Source organism: Astatotilapia calliptera, chromosome 20 (assembly GCF_900246225.1).
Source record: "Astatotilapia calliptera chromosome 20, fAstCal1.2, whole genome shotgun sequence".
NCBI classification, from domain to species: Eukaryota; Metazoa; Chordata; class Actinopteri; order Cichliformes; family Cichlidae; genus Astatotilapia; species Astatotilapia calliptera.
Window position 1 is genome coordinate 14584547 of NC_039321.1, and position 19657 is coordinate 14604203.

General features: G+C 40.4%; 1 protein-coding gene across 5 annotated transcripts in view; it reads right to left on the bottom strand.

Moving 5' to 3' along the window:
- The window catches only part of atp2b3b (ATPase plasma membrane Ca2+ transporting 3b), a 103218-nt gene that overhangs the window by 49155 nt on the left and 34406 nt on the right, over positions 1 to 19657 (bottom strand). For 3 of the 5 annotated variants that reach the window (XM_026155338.1, XM_026155341.1, XM_026155340.1), the window contains exons 7-17: positions 16484 to 16525; positions 16205 to 16369; positions 15749 to 15820; positions 15463 to 15605; positions 13425 to 13557; positions 12160 to 12269; positions 11813 to 11947; positions 10902 to 11008; positions 10650 to 10725; positions 9340 to 9498; positions 8658 to 8837 (exon numbers count right to left, since the gene is read on the bottom strand). In XM_026155338.1, the coding sequence (XP_026011123.1) occupies positions 8658 to 8837; positions 9340 to 9498; positions 10650 to 10725; positions 10902 to 11008; positions 11813 to 11947; positions 12160 to 12269; positions 13425 to 13557; positions 15463 to 15605; positions 15749 to 15820; positions 16205 to 16369; positions 16484 to 16525 (1322 nt within the window). Of the gene's footprint in view, positions 1 to 8657; positions 8838 to 9339; positions 9499 to 10649; positions 10726 to 10901; positions 11009 to 11812; positions 11948 to 12159; positions 12270 to 13424; positions 13558 to 15462; positions 15606 to 15748; positions 15821 to 16204; positions 16370 to 16483; positions 16526 to 17983; positions 18041 to 19657 lie in introns of all 5 variants that reach the window. The other 2 variants (XM_026155336.1, XM_026155339.1) reach the window with 1 other exon arrangement.

Sequence of the window (19657 nt, forward strand, 5' to 3'; positions counted from 1 at the left end):
TCGCTGAAGCTTTGCTGTAGCTGATGCCACGTGATGCCCTTGCTGTTCTTTGGCTCACCTAATTCTGAAGGCTTGCATTTTTCAACCTTAGGAGTATTTAAACCTGACCTGTGAGCCATGGTTTCTGATTGGCCCGGACAGTGATAGGCCTGGTGTCACGACCTGCAGGATTGGCAAGGTGCTGATCAGAATCTCTCCCCTCCTAGCCCTCCTTCTCTTCTCTTTTTCCCTCTCTCTCCCCCTCTCTCCTTCTCTGCCCTGTTTTGCAGGGGCGGAACTCATGGCGACTTCACGCCCTCGGTCCACGCCTTCCTGGATTGGGAACACCTGGGCCTCATCAGACCAGCTGGTATATTAGAAGGAGGAGATCAGCTGTTCAACGCTGGATTGTTGTGAAGGTTCTAGTCAGTACACGTCTAGCTCAACTTTCCTGTGCCTCCGTCTCAGAGACTTAACGAGTGTTTCTTTGTTCCTAGATTCCCTGTCTTTCCCTGTGTGGAGTGTGGAAGGAGTGACTGGTCGCTAGCGGAGAAGAGAGAGGTTGAACTGAGCGCGTGTGTGATATCCCTGTTTTCCCAGGAGCCCTGCCCCTCACGTCTTGTATATAGCACTAACCCCGCACTGTCTGTACATACACTTGGTGAAGATCTGTAAATAAACCGTCTCTGTTTAAACGCTACTCAGGAGTCCTGCGAGTGGATCCTCTAAGCAACCCGTGACACCTGGTCTCTGTGACATCATCGATGCATTTTGGGATGTAGGCAGTAACAGTTTCTCTATATTCCTGAAAGTCTGTGGTGTTGTCGTGTGTAGCAGCCTGTGGTGGAAAAGCAGTCTTGCAGTGCCTCTGAGGACCCTTCTGGCCACACCTGTACCTGCTTACGAACTGGTTTGGTGACTTTGACCAGGGGCCTGTTGGAACCCATGGCACACCTAGGTTTCCGCCTGTACTGACCCTTATGCAAAATAAGTGGAATTAAGACACAGTTCCAAAAGCAAACACAACTGATCAGTGCTGAGAGTGGTCCTGTTGCTGAGGTTGGGGTGATCCTGTAATCTTTTATGAACTATCTCCAAAGCATCTATGACTGGGATGCAAGTGAAGACAGATGTAACATCTCTCTCTCACCGTACATGTACTGTTTATAAAATTAGGGAAACACAACCTGCACAAACAAAATAATTTGCAGGACAAATGTTTGACATCAATTTTGTTCGATTTGAAGAAGGTAGGGGGGGAAATTTCACTCACATGTGTTTATAAGGTTGGGGAAACCTGCAATCAGCTGAGACTGAAGAAGTCACTTGGATGAGTGATGAAACGTTTCTCCAACTGAAAATGTCCAGATGAACAGAATCAACCTTTTGGGATTTACTTACCTGGATGATTAAGCACGCATCAAGACGTTATTTTATTAAAATGTTTAAAATGTTAGCAGCACAAACAAAAATGTTTGCAGCACAAACAAATCAATTTTCTTTGATTTGGGTAATGTGGGGGGGCTGGTTGACCTTTTGACCTTTACCTTTTCATTAATATCTTTAAAACAGAAGCAGCACAAACGACAATTTAAGCAGTACAAACCAGCACAAGCATAGCCAACACGTTCTCACTCCCAAAGCGTAACATTTTACGCTAGGTGACAAATCGTCAACATATTACATTTTCGGCTACCCACCACGTTCCTAAATGACGACCTCGGAAAAAAGAGGAAATATGAGAACTGTCTGGACTCCATCTACACATGTTCGCTCTTTTTCTTCAAATCGCTTAGAAACACGCTATTTCACATCATTATAGTCCTGGTTAAGATCAGGAATAAGGTTATGGTTAGGGCTAGGGATAAGGTTAGGTTTAGGGCTGGAATACAGGGCTGCAACGTCTATTACCGCGGGAGCCATAACCCGCGGCGTACCATAAGAATGCAGAAGGTCTCCTTTCATGTTCCTCAGGAACGCCGCGGGACGTGACAAAACGTCGACATGTTACGCCTCGGGAGTGAGAATGGGCTGACATAGCACAGTTGATTGACACCAATTTTGTTTGATTCCATTAATGTGGGGGGACTGGTTGACCTTTGATGACCTCTAGAATTTTTTTTAATATCTTTAAAATGATAGCAGCACAAACGAAACTTTTTGCAGCACAAACCAGCACAAACGTAGCACAAACGTTTGATACCACTTTTGTTGGATTTGGGTAATGTGGGGGGGCTGGTTGACCTCTGATGACCTCTAGAAATTTTTATTAATATCTTTAAAATGATAGCAGCACAAACGAAACTTTTTGCAGCACAAACCAGCACAAACGTAGCACAAACGTTTGATACCACTTTTGTTGGATTTGGGTAATGTGGGGGGGCTGGTTGACCTCTGATGACCTCTAGAAATTTTTATTAATATCTTTAAAATGATAGCAGCACAAATGAAAATTTTTGCAGCACAAACCAGCACAAACGTAGCACAAACGTTTGATACCACTTTTGTTGGATTTGAAGAAGGTGGGGGGGCTGGTTGACCTTTTGACCTTTACATATACATTAATATCTTAAAAACAGAAACAGCACAAACGACAATTTTAGCAGCACAAACCAGCACAAACGTAACACAGTTGATTGACACCAATTTTGTTTGATTCCATTAATGTGGGGGGACTGGTTGACCTTTGATGACCTCTAGAATTTTTTTTAATATCTTTAAAATGATAGCAGCACAAACGAAACTTTTTGCAGCACAAACCAGCACAAACGTAGCACAAACGTTTGATACCACTTTTGTTGGATTTGGGTAATGTGGGGGGGCTGGTTGACCTCTGATGACCTCTAGAAATTTTTATTAATATCTTTAAAATGATAGCAGCACAAACGAAACTTTTTGCAGCACAAACCAGCACAAACGTAGCACAAACGTTTGATACCACTTTTGTTGGATTTGGGTAATGTGGGGGGGCTGGTTGACCTCTGATGACCTCTAGAAATTTTTATTAATATCTTTAAAATGATAGCAGCACAAATGAAAATTTTTGCAGCACAAACCAGCACAAACGTAGCACAAACGTTTGATACCACTTTTGTTGGATTTGAAGAAGGTGGGGGGGGGCAACTTCACTCACATTTGTGCTGCAGCTGCAGCTGCAGGTTTGAACTCTGCAAAATGTCCTGTGATTGGGGGTTTTTTTGTTTTTGTTTTTGTTTCTAGAGTTAATATTTTGGGTATGGTCTCTTTTATGAAAAATACAAGAGTAAAAGTGCTTTTAACATGTGCTTCAATGCTAAGTTTGACTGGGAACATCAAAGCTCAATAGCCTGCATCCACAGAAATTCACTGGAGTCTATGTAATGTTTGATGCATCATTATTTATTCCAGTCTATCTTGCAAATACATGTTTGTGCTGCAATGTCATGCACAAACACAAACTATTAGATCCGTAAGATCAAACCTGTGTCAAAATTGTGTCATTATTCTGGTCCATTGGAGTGTGGTAAGCCATCAAAGGCCACTACTAGAAACTAGGAATATTACATGAAATCGCTTGCTTGGCCAAAAATGGGTAAATGATGTAATTTGGTAAAAAACATTAAAAACTACAATTTCCATGTGTTGAGTTTAGAATGAAAGCAATTTTACCTAAATCGCATGATATAGTACTGTCAATGACAAGGAATCAAAAGAGGTGGTTATAATGGGTTTCAATTGGCCAAAAATGGCCACGATAGAGCCAAGTGGAACAAATTGGTGTATAGTGTATATTATTGACATTATTAATTTGCATTAACAGATCAAAAATGGTTGAAAAAAGAAAAGTGAAGTGGCCACAAATGGCCAGAATAGAGCCCAGAGGGTTAAAGCAACAAAACAACCTGAACAGCCGGTTTGGAACCGAAAGAGCCGGCTCTTTTTAGTGAGCCGAGCCGAAAGAGCCGGTACTTAAAAAGAGCCGGTACTCTAAAAAGAGCCGGAAATCCCATCACTAGTGGGAAGCTAAAACAGGTAGCTTGTGGAGCATGTGGAGATCACAGACCGTCCTCATCTTTGTGCTACTGCATTAAGAGCAGGTGACAGGTTTGGAGGAGCTGAAAACAGCCTGTTGCCTGGATTAATCTGGTGGGAGTTGCAAGTTTCACAAGGTACTGAGTTTATTTATTTATTTATTTTTTGCTCGTTGAGTGAAGAACTTCCGGTTGGGAGATCTTTTGGATTTATACTGGAGCAATACAGGCCTGCAATGTAGGGTGTATTTCTGCCGGCTTTAGGTTTAGTTTGGGACTATGATTGTTTGTCACTGGTGGTTTACATTGTATATGAGGAGATTCTGTGTACAGCTGGTAAATTGCTGTGTGTGTTTTGCTTTGCCTGAATACTGAAACCTGCCATTTTACACTATTGAGTTCCTGTTTCTCTTTATTCTTTATTTTTTGTGTGGATGCCCTCAAAGGGCATTCACTATTTGTGTGGACACTATTGAGTTCCTGTTTCTCTTTATTCTTTATTCCACTATTTACTAGTTGCTTCCGTACACTTTTTGGCACTCAACTACTCCCACAGTTTTCAGCCGATTTTCGGCATTCAAAGTTTAAAAAATTCTGCTCTTTCTGCTGATGACTGCTATGACTTTTGGTGCTCATAACTTCTATACTTTTTGAGATATTGAATTTTTTTTGCAATATTTTTTGCCCATTTCTGCCATATCATCAGTGGCCTCACTGATTTTCCTTGCCGGGTTGACCTGTGTTTTAGCTCAGTGAGATGAGCATCCGTTCTCAGACTGGGAGGCCCGGGTTCAAATCCCACTTATGGCAACATTTCTTTCAGTTAACATTTAAACTTTTTTTAACTCTTTTGAACACAAATTTCAGCTTTTTCACCCCTTTTCAGCACAATTTTAATTTTTTTCACCACTTTTCAGCACAAATAACAGCTTTTTCAGCTGTTTTCAGCAAAAACCTCTTTTCAGCAGAATTCTGCTCATTCAACTCTTTTCAGCAGAAATTCTGCTAATTGAACTAATTTCAGCAGAAATTCATCTGATTGAACTCTTTTCAGCAAAATTTTCAGCCTTTTCACCTCTTATTAGCACAAATCTCAGCTGTTTTCAGAAAAAACTATTTTGAGCAGAAATTCTGCTAATTGAACTCTTTTCAGCAGAAATTCTGCTGATTGAACTCTTTTCAGCAGAAATTCTGCTGATTGAACTCTAATCAGCAACTCTTTTCAGCATAAATTCTGCTGATTGAACTCTTTTCAGCAGAAATTCTGCTGATTCACCTCTTTTCTGCAAAGTTTTTTCACGACGTTTTGTAACTCCAAAAAACAGCGTTTTTCGCATCTCACAGCTATCGAATTCTGGCTGCTCATCACCCTGTTTTCCAGGCGCCCGCTCTCTTTGCCAGTGGCGCAATTGGTAATGAAACGGATCTTCAGACCAAAGTTCAAGGGTTCAATTCCACCATGGCCCAAATGTTTTTTTCACTACAAATTGATACACTATCACAGACCTGTAATTCATATTGATAATTTATTACAATTCGGCAATGTTTTATGATTTTGGCAGCTTTTCTAATATGGACCTCAGATTCTTGTTAACGCTCCATGGCAGAAATACATACAAATACACAGCCTGATGAAGCAGACAGAAGCAGTACCTCTGATTGGTTCAGCATTTTCACCTCTTATCAGCACAAATCTCAGCCTCTTCTGCTGCTTTCATTAGAATTTTAAGCTTTTCCAGAAATTCTGCTGATTGAACTCTTTTCAGCAGAAATTCTGCTCATTCAACTCTTTTCAGCAGAAATTCTGCTGATTAACCCTTGAGACCAGAAGGACAAGGTTCGAATCCTGCTCAGGGCAACGTTTTTTTCAACTTTTTCAGCTCTTTTCAGCAGAAATCTTCAGCGTTAAGGCATCCACACAGCATTTTCGCAGAAAATGCAATTTTTTCTAGTTGTGTGGATGCCCTCAAAGGCATCCACACTATTGAGTTCCTGTTTCTCTTTATTCTTTATCTTTATTATTCTGCTAGTTGCTTCCATACGTCTTTTGGACGTTAACTACTCCGTCAGTTTTCAGCCGATTTTCTCCGTTCAAACTTTAAAAAGTTCTGCTCTTTCTGCTAATGGGTTCTATGACTTTTGGTGCTCATAACTTCTATACTTTTTGAGATATTGAATTTTTTTTTGCAATATTTTTTACCCATTTCTGCCATATTATCAGTGGCCTCACTGATTTTCCTTGCTGGGTTGACCTGTGTTTTAGCTCAGTGAGATGAGCATCTGTTCTCAGACTCGGAGGCCCGGGTTCAAATCACGCTTATGGCAACATTTTTCAGTTAACACTTTAACTTTTTTTAACTCTTTTGAACACAAATTTCAGCTTTTTCACCCCTTTTCAGCACAATTTTCCGTTTTTTCACCACTTTTCAGCACAAATACCAGCTTTTTCAGCTATTTTCAGCAAAAACCTCTTTTCAGCACAATTCTGCTCATTCAACTCTGTTCAGCAGAAATTCATCTGATTGAACTCTTTTCAACAAAATTTTGAGTTTTTTCTGCTGTTTTCAGGAAAAACCTCCTTTCAGCAGAAAATCTGCTGATTAAACTCTTTTCAGCAGAAATTCTGCTGATTAACCTCTTTTCAGCAGAATTCTGCTCATTCAACTCTTTTCAGCAGAAATTCTGCTCATTCAACTCTTTTCAGCAGAAATTCTGCTGATTGAACTCTTTTCAGCAGAAATTCTGCTGATTAACCTCTTTTCAGCAGAAATTCTGCTCATTCAACTCTTTTCAGCAGAAATTCTGCTCATTCAACTCTTTTCAGCAGAAATTTTGCTGATTCACCTCTTTTCTGCAAAGTTTTCAGCCTTTTCACTAATTATCAACACAATTCTCAGCCGCTTCTGCTCATTTCAGCACAATTGTCAGTCTCTCCACCTCTTTGTAAAGCGCTATATAAATACAGGCCATTTACCATTTGTGAGAAAGAATTTGGCGCAGTGAGATGAATAGCCGCCTTGAGACCAGAAGGGCCAGGTTCGAATGCTGCTCAGGGCAACATTTTTTTTGTTTCAACTTTTTCAGCTTTTTTCAGCAGACATCTTCAGCGTTAAGGCATCCACACAGCATTTTCGCAGGAAATGCAAATTTTTCTAGTTCTTTATTATTCAGCAAGTTGCCTCCGTACGTTTTTGGACGTTAACTACTCCCTCAGCTTTCAGCCGATTTTCTCCGTTCAAACTTTAAAAAATTCTGCTCTTTCTGCTAATGGGTGCTATGACTTTCGGTGCTCATAACTTCTATACTTTTTGAAATATTGAATTTTTTATGCAATGTTTTTTGCCCATTTCTGCCATATTATCAGTGGCCTCACTGATTTTTCTTGCCGGGTTGACTTGTGTTTTAGCTCAGTGAGATGAGCATCCATTCTCAGACTGGGAGGCCCGGGTTCAAATCCCGCTTGTGGCAACATTTCTTTCAGTTAACAGTAAAAAAAATTTAACTCTTTTGAACACAAATTTCAGCTTTTTCACCCCTTTTCAGCATAATTGTAAGTTTTTTCACCACTTTTCAGCACAAATACCAGCTTTTTCAGCTGTTTTCAGCAGAATTCTGCTCATTCACCTCTTTTCAGCAGAAATTCTGCTGATTGAACTCTTTTCTGCAAAGTTTTCAGCCTTTTCACCTCTTATCAGTACAATTGTCAGTCACTCCACCTCTTCTTTGTGAGAATCCGTTTGGCTCAGTGAGATGAGTAACTACCTTGAGACCAGCAGGACCAGGTTCGAATCCTGCTTAGGGTAACATTTTTTTTTTCAGCTCTTTTCAGCAGAAATCTTCAGCGTTAAGGCATCCACACAGCATTTTCGCAGGAAATGCAAATTTTTTCTAGTTATTTTATTGTTTTCATTGTTTGGTAAATTAAAGGAGGGTTGCAATGCTCTACTTTACATGGTGTATGACATGATTTACTGCACTGTAGACACTAGTGTTCATTTTCGCGTGTAGTGCTACTGTTAAGGGATAAGCTTCATTGATCCCAGAAACAAAACAGAAGTTAACTGAAAAATATCGTACGAGAGTACACTAGAAAAAGAACCCAAAGCCCATTTATTTAATGGTATTGAGTAAATGAGCGCTACATAAACATTTGGATAAATGAATGTATAAACGACTCACACTGCATTAGAGAAGTGAAACTAATGCAAATGTTCTGTAAACATGCATTCTTTTTCATGACCAGCAGGTGGCGACTCCTATGATTGTAAAAGACCTCTCCAATTGTATAGAAGTCAGTGGCAAACTTGCACTTAGCTCTCAGGAAACATTTTCACTTCAACATGAAAATGATTTTATAAATTTAATTAACTAGCTCATATACAATAGCTAATAGCTTATTATTGACAAATCGTGGCTGGTGAGTGTGCAGTGTTATGCTCTCATGATGATTTCAAAAAGCAAAGTTGGCAACATATGTGTCTGCTTCATTCTTGTTAAAAACAGGGTCAATAATTCAAAAATCTCTGTTTTAAGTGTCTTTAAAGGAAAGAGAAGCCCAGCTGTTTGACATGAAAGAGATGCAATCATTTTATAGTTTTAAAACAAATGTATTAGTGTGCATGGAATCCAGTTGACAAGGTATTCAACTAATTTGAGACCACCACTTACCTCTCCTTTCTCGTTTCTGATTCGTCGGTTAAAGTCTTTGCCCTCTAGACAGATAAAATCATCTCCGGGGTGGATGATGCCACATTTAGCAGCAATGGCCCTGGCTGTGTTAATGTTATCACCAGTCACCATCCGCACTGTAATGCCTGCACGCTGACACTTACGGATGGCATCGGGCACCTTGGAGAACAAGGACATTTGTTCACAAAAAAATATAACAATATTATTTTTAACAGCACAGTCGCATTATGGCATGAACAAACCCAAAGAACCAATTCAAATTCCAACTATTCCAAAACACATGCTAGCTCTCAAATCCCATACTTCCATACTGACACTTGAAAAAGTGTATTCACTCAGTAAAGGACACCTAAATGCTAAGTGTTTGACAAGTGGCCAGATGGTGTACTCAGTTGCTGAGTGGACACATCTTGCCCTCGACTGTCACTGTCCTGAGTAATACAAAGCAGCAACCGAAGGACCACCAAACAATTTCCAGCCAGTGGAAGGAGCAGAAATCATCAGTACAATAATCATACTAATGCTAGCTGGCTACCTATATGGCTAACAGCACAATTTACTTAATACACAAGTATATATGTAGTGGACTATACAAAAATGAAAATGGATTTATCCAAATTACCCAAACTGAGGCAAACAAACACACTTCGTTGTATCCTACCTCAGGCCGTACAGGATCCTCTATCCCAACTACAGTGATGCAGGTCAACTCCGTTACTATCTCTGTCTCGTTGTCCCATTCTGGTTCCGGATTGGATGGAAGGTCACGGTATGCAATGCATATGGTCCTCAACCCCTCACATGCCATGGGCTCAATCACCTATTAATAATCATTATTGCAGCAATAATCAGGAAGATTAGACCACACTATATTGTCCTGTATATAACATTTAAATATGAATACACAGCTGGAAGGAAAAGACCTCAAGCTGCAGACAGCAGTAATGTAAAGATGAGGTGACTAAAGCTGCCACAGTGGAAACTGAACTACTGAGCTGGAACAAAATTGTGTAAGAAATTATTTTTCTCACGGCAGAAGTTGTTTATCAAAACGCAAATGTAGGCCAGTCAGGCAGTCTGTCAATTAACAATACTCAGCCTGCGCAGGCTTAGAACTATGTGGAACAAATACATGTGTTTTGCTGTTACAAGTTTTAGTTACATCAAAGCTGATCTGGTGAACACGTATAGCAGATTTAGAATGTAAGTCTACCAACGCTGGTCTTAACTCACATTCTGTTCTGTGATGCTTATGGTGTTTAGTGTGACTCCAAGTGTGACTTCTTATCTATAATGTGTGAAGAATATTTTTGCTAGTGGATATTTAAGGTACAATATGGGCAGACTGAGTCAGGAAAGCAGTGGCCTTACAGAGTTTTTATCTGGTTTCACAAAGTAACAGCCAAACGTAATGATGCTGCAATAGGCCTCTGTCTATCAGCAGAATACTGGTACAAGAGATCCTTGAGGCAGCACCACTGGTGAAGCTTGTGCTTATCATGACAATTTCACGATGTAATAAGAGGTGTCGGCATCTCAAAGTTTGTCCTACACAATAGCATAGCTCCTCACTAACATCACGCATCTAACAAGATTATTAAACAAAAGAGGTACAGTATTCAACTCTGTATTCTGTTTTATTTCACTTTCATAGCTTTCTCATATTTCTGTTTGCAGATTTACCTGCTTGGCATAAAACAGCAGAAAGGCACAGTTAGAGACTGTGACGATTACTTTAAGTTTTGGCACTCAGCACTCAATCTGGGTTTTAGTTTCTGTTTAAGTCACCCCTCTGGATAGAATTTCTGTTTGATGTTTGTGGAAAACAAAAGAAAATCTATCATGTTTTGTGACATGTAAAATCTTCTAGTTTCTGAAAAGGGAAAGTCTTGAAAATTACTGAGAAGGTAGCTAAAATCTATTAGGAGAAGGACTTTTAGAACGATACAATGAAGGAATCAGAAGTCTTACCTGTTTTACCATCTCATCTCTGTCACGTGGGCGGAAACTGCGAGATTCTCCATTGGCATCGAGAATGTAGGAACACCTGGAAGACAGATGAAGATTTTTGGGGAGGAAAAAGAGCAGCTTTTATTTTACAGATTAAAACCATTTAAACAATTACATTAAACACAGTGTGAGCTGTTGCTGTTATATTAGTTTACATAATCTCGTGTAACACCAGACCACTTCCTCCTTTGCTCATCCTCCCCTATCACTCACTTCTTTAACATGATTTCAGATGCTCCTTTGCTGTAAAGCCGGAAGGAACCATCAGGCAGCTTGATCACCGTGCTCATGGATTTACGCACTGAGTTGAATGTATACACCTGAGAGAGAGGGGAGATGTGTGATACATAAGAGTACAATCAAAAATAGACTTTAATATCTCTGACTTAACGCCCCGCGGGGTGTGCTGAAGGTGTACTTAAGGGTTTGAATCTTTATCAATGTAAGAAATCATGCTTGCTGCACTGTCAGCATGTCAACTCATCATAAAGTAGGGGAAATCAGCTATACCCTCATCATTTCATCACTGAAACGCGATTGTAGTTTATGTAGCTATGAATAAGTGATGATTTGAGTCATCACTGTGATCTGCCAGCACCAAGGAAAACAACAGGCTTGTTTGTCTCCCATCATTGTAGCGGAGAGAATGCTGTTGAACCCAATCGTCAACAGAGTGTTTGAAAATCCTGTAAGATTTTACAGCAGAGGTGTCAAACTCAGATTTACCAAGTCTGATACCCCTTCTCATTTAGCAAGTTTAAAGATTGCACAATGAGAATCAAATCAAGGGCCAAATGTACAGCATAGTTCAGTTCAATTCCATTTCAGTTATTCAGCAACAAATCACAATTAAGTATAATCCTTGCGACCTGCTTACATCATCAAAAGTGCAACAGAATGCAGTTCTTGCTTTGTTTTGAGGACACTGAGTGTGATTAGCTCCCACTTGATTTTGTTTATTAAAGCATATTGTGAAAATGTATAATTTAATTCTCAGACTGTTGATTCTTTCAGTTAGATGAGTTCAAATACATAGTGACCTAACCTTCTGGCAAACTTTTACTAAAATGTTCTAAAAATAAAAATTTACTGGTAAAAGTGAAATGTGCTGCATGAGTTCCTACCTTGTACAGTCGCTCCTCAGGGATCTGCTCTCTGATGGGGGCATAGTCCTGTTGTAGGTCTAATACAAATCCCAGCAGGCCACACTCTGTCTTGTTGCCCACCTGCTTTGCCAAACCCCCTTCCACATCAGGTGGCTGATGGAAAGTTAGTTGAGGTGTTTGATTGGAGAGCGAGAAATGATGGAGGGTAGAGAAAGTACAAAAATAAAAATGATATTAAAGAAAAGGAACAGGAAAAAGAAAACCCACAAGTCCAATTAATTAGTGACAACCAAGGACCGGTAAAGCATTATTAAACCAGAGAGCAACCTGCAACATAATGGCACCTCTGTCAATACATGACTCACTAAGATCTTGGAGGTGTAGGCGCTGTTGATTGCGATAGCATTGACTAACAGATTCAGTGTCCGGGGGTTGATTTGTCCAGGTTCTGGGATCACACGGTGGTGCACATCACCTGAAAACAAGAATATCACTTTAATCCCCATTGGTAATAGATTTTTTCTGTGCTGCTATTGTGCCATCAAGCTGTTAATGAGTCACCCATGACAGAAAGTTGTTTTGTCAAGACAGAACACTGCTATGCTGCTAAAGCTTTTTTCACCATTGTTTCCACTGGTGAGTTTTTGTATGTAGTACAGTTATGTGCCAATACATTACTGACGGCATTTCACAGAGGCACTGTTTTCATCATGCAGAGTGCTGCTGAGCCTGTCAGAACAGTTGTATAACGTATTCTGTGGCTCTGCAGGCGCTTTGTCAAGCCCTAGAAAATAACCCTGCCGATGTCATCACGTGACTACAAATTTATGACGGAAAGTAATTGTTACAAACTAGGACATTGTGTTTGAATGACATCGCTAGAAACTACTGAGTAAAAAGGATTCAGTATGTTTTGGAGCTTGACTCATAGCAAGAATTAAAAGTCAAAAGTTCATCTTAGCCTCTGCCAGTCACTGTTAACCAATCTTTTTGAAACACGTTTCTTAACTTTGTAAAAGTGAGAAGTCTGATTTTGAAAAAGGAACATGAAATATAAACAGCAACAAAAAGGAAGAGGTGGCTGTAACCAATTCATTGTGGATGTAGAAAGACAGTCAACAACTAGCATGTAAAGTATTAACTAACAACGACAACTATTATTGTTGTAAAAGAGTTATATAAAGCTGCGCATCATCTGCAAAACAGTCAAAAGATCTAATATTTCTGGACACACTGAGCAGGCGCATGCATAAACAACAGTTCCATCTCCTTTATACCTTGAGGCAATGTTAAAAGGGATGTCATATATTTATTGTTTCAAATCATAGGTCAACGTTTCAATTAATAAGGTCAGTTTATAGAATCTTTCAATTTATTTATTTAACTAGAACTAGACTGTCACTAATTGCAATACTGAACTACACTACAGAATATTAGAATGGATGAAAGTTTGATTCATTCTAATATGAACTAAGGGAGAGGCCAGCCACCCTTCGGAGGAAGTTCATTTTCTGCCGATTGTATCTCGTGTATATCTCGCTCTTTCAGTCACTACCCACAACTCTTCAGCATTCACAAATTTGTTCACCAATCTTCAGCATGGCATTTATGAATTATCACTTGTACTCACCGATGTAAGCCTGCACTACAGTCATGCGGTTCGTGGTGAGGGTGCCTGTCTTGTCAGAGCAGATGGCCGTAGCATTACCCATGGTCTCACATGCATCAAGGTGCCGTACAAGGTTGTTGTCTTTCATCATTTTCTATAAATGACATAGCAGTGTGTGAGGGGAGGGGAGGAGGGAGGGTGGGATGGTGTGAATGAGGATAGATAGATAGATAGATAGATAGATAGATAGATAGATAGATAGATAGATAGATAGATAGATAGATAGATAGATAGATAGATAGATAGATAGATAGATAGATAGATAGATAGATAGATAGATAGATAGATAGATAGATAAGGATAAGGGAGGATATGGAGAAAATGTTAAATGTAAAATTAATGTATTAATAGTATACACTACGACACCAAACCCTTTTTCTGAAACTAGATGGACACTTTCTTAAGGTTCTCAATTATATTCTTTTAGAAAACTGATTTAGACACACCTCCTCCCCATCTTACCTGCCACCAGTGTCTAGACTCCGGAGGGTCCTGTTCTAATTCCTAACACCACTGGGATTCTGTTCTGCTATCATGGGTCATCTGAGTCTAATTGCCAAATATGTTAATAGAATTCTGTATTTCAATAAATCACTTCACTTCTTACAAATGAGCTCTCTTCATTGAACTGGCACAGTGGGATTCTCATGGTCATTTCAGAGCTCTTAATCATTTATTTATTTTCTTCATAAGGATTTCTGCTCTTTCCCTGGCCCTTCCTCTGCCTGACCCTCCAGTGATAAGAGTGGGCAGGTTCAGCCTGTCATTCTCTATCCTCTTCGCTCTCCAGATAACCTCCAACATCTCCATCTATATTCAACCTTGAGGAAAAGGGGCTTGGGGCAGCGAAGAAAGGCTGGTTACAAGACTGAGTATGGTGGCCTCACACCAAAGAAGTCTCTCTTTCAATTTCTGAGGATTCAAGACTCTGCGCTAGCCTGCTCTCCTGCCTCAGGATGGCCGTTCAGCGTACCAGAGCTCCCGCTGCCTGGCCCGTCAGCCTTGTCGTTTACATGGGAACATACAGCACGGGACTGTTTGCCAGCCTGTGTCAGCCAAGCTGGGTTTTCCAAGACCATGCCTGTCATGAGTAAGACTGACGTGTGCCTTTTCTGAGTTGGCCAATCTAAAATTTGTGTTTCCTCTTCATCAGTCGGTCGATATGTCTGGGACCATGAAGTTTGTTTCTTTAATGAACATTAAGAACGTTGAGTCTTGTCTTCCTGAGCCAGCTAATAAACAAAGTGTGTTTTGTATTTCAGAAACGGTTAATAAGAAGAACATGTTTGGTGCTTCTGTACTGGCCAAATTTAAAACAGTGTTTCCTTTTGCTAAGCTAGTAGACAAGATAAGTCCATATGGTCTTACAGAGTTGATCTTTTCAGAAAGTGCTATTGTGTTTTGTCCAGCCTTTTTAAAGCCTGTTTCTGTGACTGAGCCACTCTCCCCAGAGACTGTTAAGGTTTCACAGCATGTCTCCCCAAGAACTGATTCACAGCACGACTCCCTGGAGACCATTAGTGGTTTGGCTGAGCTGGCCTCCCCAGAAACTGTTGCCCTGCTGGGGGTTTCCTCAAAGACTGCTAAGAGCGCAACTATGCTAAGCAGCCTAAAAGACTGTTCCGCTTCCTAGCTTGGTTTGTAGAGACTGCTGCTCCACCCAGGGCCACTCCAGAACCTAACCCTTCACCTTTCCCATCCCCCAGAGTGAGCGTAGCCAGGATCCCCCCTGTCCCTGCATCCGTACCCACTCCCAGGGTGAGGACAGCTGTGGTTCCTTCTACTGGTCCCTCCTTCCCAGGGAAGCTAGTGCCCAGACAGGGCTCAGCATGTCCCTACTCCTGTTCCAGTCCCCAGGATGAAGGTGGCTAAGTCTCTTTTAGCTGACTTTTTTTCCCATGACAGTCTCAGCGTGAAGCCAACGTGACCAGCTAAAGAAGTAGCAGTTCCTACATGTCCATGTGGTTAATCATTCATTAAAGCTGACAGGCGAATGTACCTTGACAGAGTAAGCCAGAGAGATTGTGACAGCGAGAGGTAAGCCTTCTGGGACAGCAACAACCAACACAGTGACTCCAATAATGAAGAACTTGACAAAGTACTGGATGTAGACTGGAGTGCACTCTGGCAACCATGAGTGACCTGCAACACACAGCAAACTGCATATTAAACCTACACAACCTCTGTTGAAAGCCTAAGAAATGTTCGACATGACAAGAAAACACTGTTGTGTTTAAAACAGTAATGAGCGATTGTGTATGTTGGGAAGCTGCATAAACACAAACCTTCAACGACAAATGTGTTGATGACAAAGAACAGCACCAAAATGATGACAGTGATGGCTGACATCACCAAACCTGTAGGGAGATTAAGGAAGAGACAGCTCATCAGAGTTGCTCAGTCAAGACTGCATTGCATTTTATGTTGGGCCTGTAGTGACACATGCCAAGAATAAAAACATGTCGTTCACATTCTTGTAGCAGTCAAGAACATCATCTTGCACACATGCCTGTCTCTAAACAGTAATACAGCATCTTTCTACCCAAGTCTTCACACTTTCACACTCAGACCTTCACACTATTCCCACAATTTGTTTTTCATACTGAGAAACCCATACATTGTTGCAACAAAAGCTCAGTAGGACATACAGCTGCAGATTCCACTTTGTGTGCTGATATTTTAGAGGACACTGAAACTATAAGGGCGTGAAATTCTGCCCGGTATAGGGATGAGTTGTGTACCTGCTTTGCCAATCTGAACAGCCAGTTTTGTGAGCTTTCCCTGCAACACACTCTTCTCTTTCTTTGGAACATTGGTCTTCTTCTTCTCTCTGTCCTCTACCTCTCCTCCTTCTGCACTCTTCAGAGGTTGCATCTCCATGGCAACTCCCCCATCCTGTTTTTTGGCTGAAAAACACACACAGCAAAAAGATTTGAAAACTGTAAATGTCTTCAGCACCTGACAATAAAACAAACTCACTCGACATGCAAACCAAATTCCAACCAAACACAAGCCTCTACCTTTGTTCTGATTGTTCTCCACTGCACCATCAGGTTGCTTTCCTGAGACAAAAGGAGGCCAAGTTAGACAGGGCCATAAAGGTCAAAGAACAAGAACACAAAAAATAATAAAACAAATAGTGCATTTTTATTGTGACAACTTGCAGAAACAGAAAACACACAGAACAATACTAAAGGGAACAGTTCATACTTCATACACTGGGTTATACAAGAGAGTGAGAGGCATTTTCAAAGGTATTATCCAAAGGTAATCCACATAATCTGATATCACCACAATGGTGTTCCTACAACATGATGACCAATGTTGCTCTGGTAGTCACCTCACACAAATGGTTTTGGCTTCATGACATTGTTCCAATCAGTGTTTTCTCCATTACAAAAAACACAAAATAGCACTAGAAACAGAGATCATGCTTCCCTTATATAGGCTTCTCTTGACAAGCTTCCAGTAAAATATAAAATTGAATTGATTTTAAAATCATTTTCTTCACATACAAAGTCTTCAATAATAAGGTGCAGCCATATCTTAAAGACCTCATAGTACCACATTATACTAATAGAGCACTTTGCTTTCAGACTGCAGGTCTAATTACTGAAGGCACTCTTCTGTGGAACCAGCTCTTGGTTTGAAATTGGGAAACAAACAGTTGATGATTAGATTTAAAACATTCCTTTTTGATAAATCTTATAGTTACGACCGCATCAGGCAACCTTGTAGCATTCCTTAGTTACACTGTCAAAGGCTGCTGGGAGATTTCTTGTGATACACTGAGCATTTCTTCTCCACTAACTTCTTTTCAAGCCCAGATGTTAATGTCCCTACTGCTGCATATCATTATTTTTTGTCTTCTCTCTTTCCAATAGATTGTATTTTGTCCTTGTTTCTCCATGCTCTCATTTTTCTTCCCCAACCACTCATGGCTGCATCTCCATGGTTCTGCTGAAAGGGAGTATTTTCTCCCTATCATCATCTAGCCCTTACTCATAGGGGATCTTCTGATTGTTAGTGTTTCCGCTGTAATATTGTGGAGTCATCACAATATAAAGTTTTTCTGTAGTGATTTTAGGATAAAAAAGCTGTGTGTGTGTGTGTGTGTGTGGGGGGGGGGGGGGGGTTGGAGGGTGACAGCTGCTCTCAAACCAGTGTGGGATAAAACCAAAAAACTTAAAATTGGTTAAAAATTCTACAGCACTTGCCATAATCTTTGACTTGTTGTCTTGTTGTTGTCTCTTGAATGTTTACTATGTACTGATGAAAAAAATAAAAGTCCACTAAGTCTTAATATTTCGTTTCCCCACTCCTGCACACCCACCACAACAACATGAGTTGCAATAACAGTTCCAGAGTAACATCATTATGATACTGCAGGATGAACATCAACACGGTGATATCAGATACAAAGTGGCATCATACGGCACTGTCACTTTCACTGTGTACACTATGAGTTCAATTCATTGGTTGAGGAAAGGAGTGGGGCGGATAACTTTATGCTCACATACCATTGGTGACTGTGCTGTAACTGGCATCTGTAGTGATGAGCAACTCAGTACTCTCCTCTGTTAAATGTGTGACAAAGGAAGGTTTTTGTGGGAAGGGGCACATGAAGGATTTGGCAAAAAGGGAAAAACAAAAAACAGCAAATCTGTATAAAAAAAACTCAAGAAGTGAATGTGGTTGTATGCACAGCTCTGCGTGCGTAATATGTATTGCATAGAATGAAACCTCAATATAGGAGACAGATTAAAGAAGAAACGTAAACAGCCCCACAGCAAAATCCCACTGCATGAGGAAAAACTAACAAGTTCTGGCATTTGTAGAAGTCTTCTGAATAATGTATTAGTTCCAGTAAACGAGTGTCTGAATGATCCAGCCCACACAGGCAGCTGCACTGAGCTGCAACACATCCCAGGATGCAACGAACACTTTGGGAACAGAACGAAAACAACAAGCTGTAAGAGTATTCTTTAATAAAATAAGTGTCATCAGACCCTTTGTTGCTGTTGCTTCAAGACGTCAACAGTAGCAGACACATTTCAATGCAGAAGTGAGAACTGCAGCAGTACTGTAGAGGCACAGAAGAGTGCACTAATAATGATATTAACCTTAAGTGCTTCTGAAAATATTTGTAGCTTCTGCTGTCTGCAGCTCTGCTCTGACTGCATGGCTCCTATGGAACAAATATGAGCACAGACTAATGCTTTGTGCACTGACCAATCAACACTCTTCCCTGAAACTCTCCAGCTGCCTCACTCTCCCCTGCTCTTTCAATAATTGATTCAATCTGCAGCCTCAACCTCTCTCTCTCAGATTAAGGGTGGGGAGGAGAGACAGTGGAGGGCAACGCCAGAGAGAGGAAAGTGAAAGAGGGCACAGGAGCGGGGTAAACAAGAGAAACAGTGAAAGAATCGGAGAATGACGGACAGGCTGATAGAAGAAAGGGAAAATGAGAAAACAAGTGGGGAAAGAGAAAGGGAAACAGGTAGTGGAGAGAGAGATGACGAGGATGTGGGCTAAATTATCTATGAGGTTAAACTGGTGTGTTTCCTGTTGAAGCTCTTATCTGAAATCATTCAGGCATTCAGCTAACCCCTTACACACACATCCCAGCACACACATGTCACAATGTGTGAGCATGGATGGATTATGAAACAATAGCCCCCTGGGCACAGACATGTAACAGCCTCCCCCCCCCCCCCCCCCCCCCCCCCATAAGAGCAAGACCTCCCTATTGAAGCAGACACAAAAGAAGATGGCTGTGTTATTTGTAGTTTCTGGTCTTTTCTTTACCATATTGTGTCTTATTTTTATGCTGGGTTTTACGTCTTTTGTGTTTGTTTTGTATGTTTGATTGTTTTGTTTCTGTTGGTGTGTGTCTCTTTGTAGTCATCTTGGCTATTCAAAATGTATAATATACATTTTGAATGTCCAAGATGGGGTGTATGTATAATATACATTTTGAATGTCCTTATAGATTTTTCACATCAGCACAGTCTCATTTAGTTACAATTTCAATGTAATTTCATTTATATAGCATCAAATCACAACAACAGTTGCCTCGAGGCTCTTTGTATTAGTGAGTTTTTTAAGCTTACCACACTGTGAATTTTCATTTTTTGTTTTGTTTTGTTTTGTTTTTCTTTTTTTAAAATTTCAGTTAAATAATGTTGTAATAT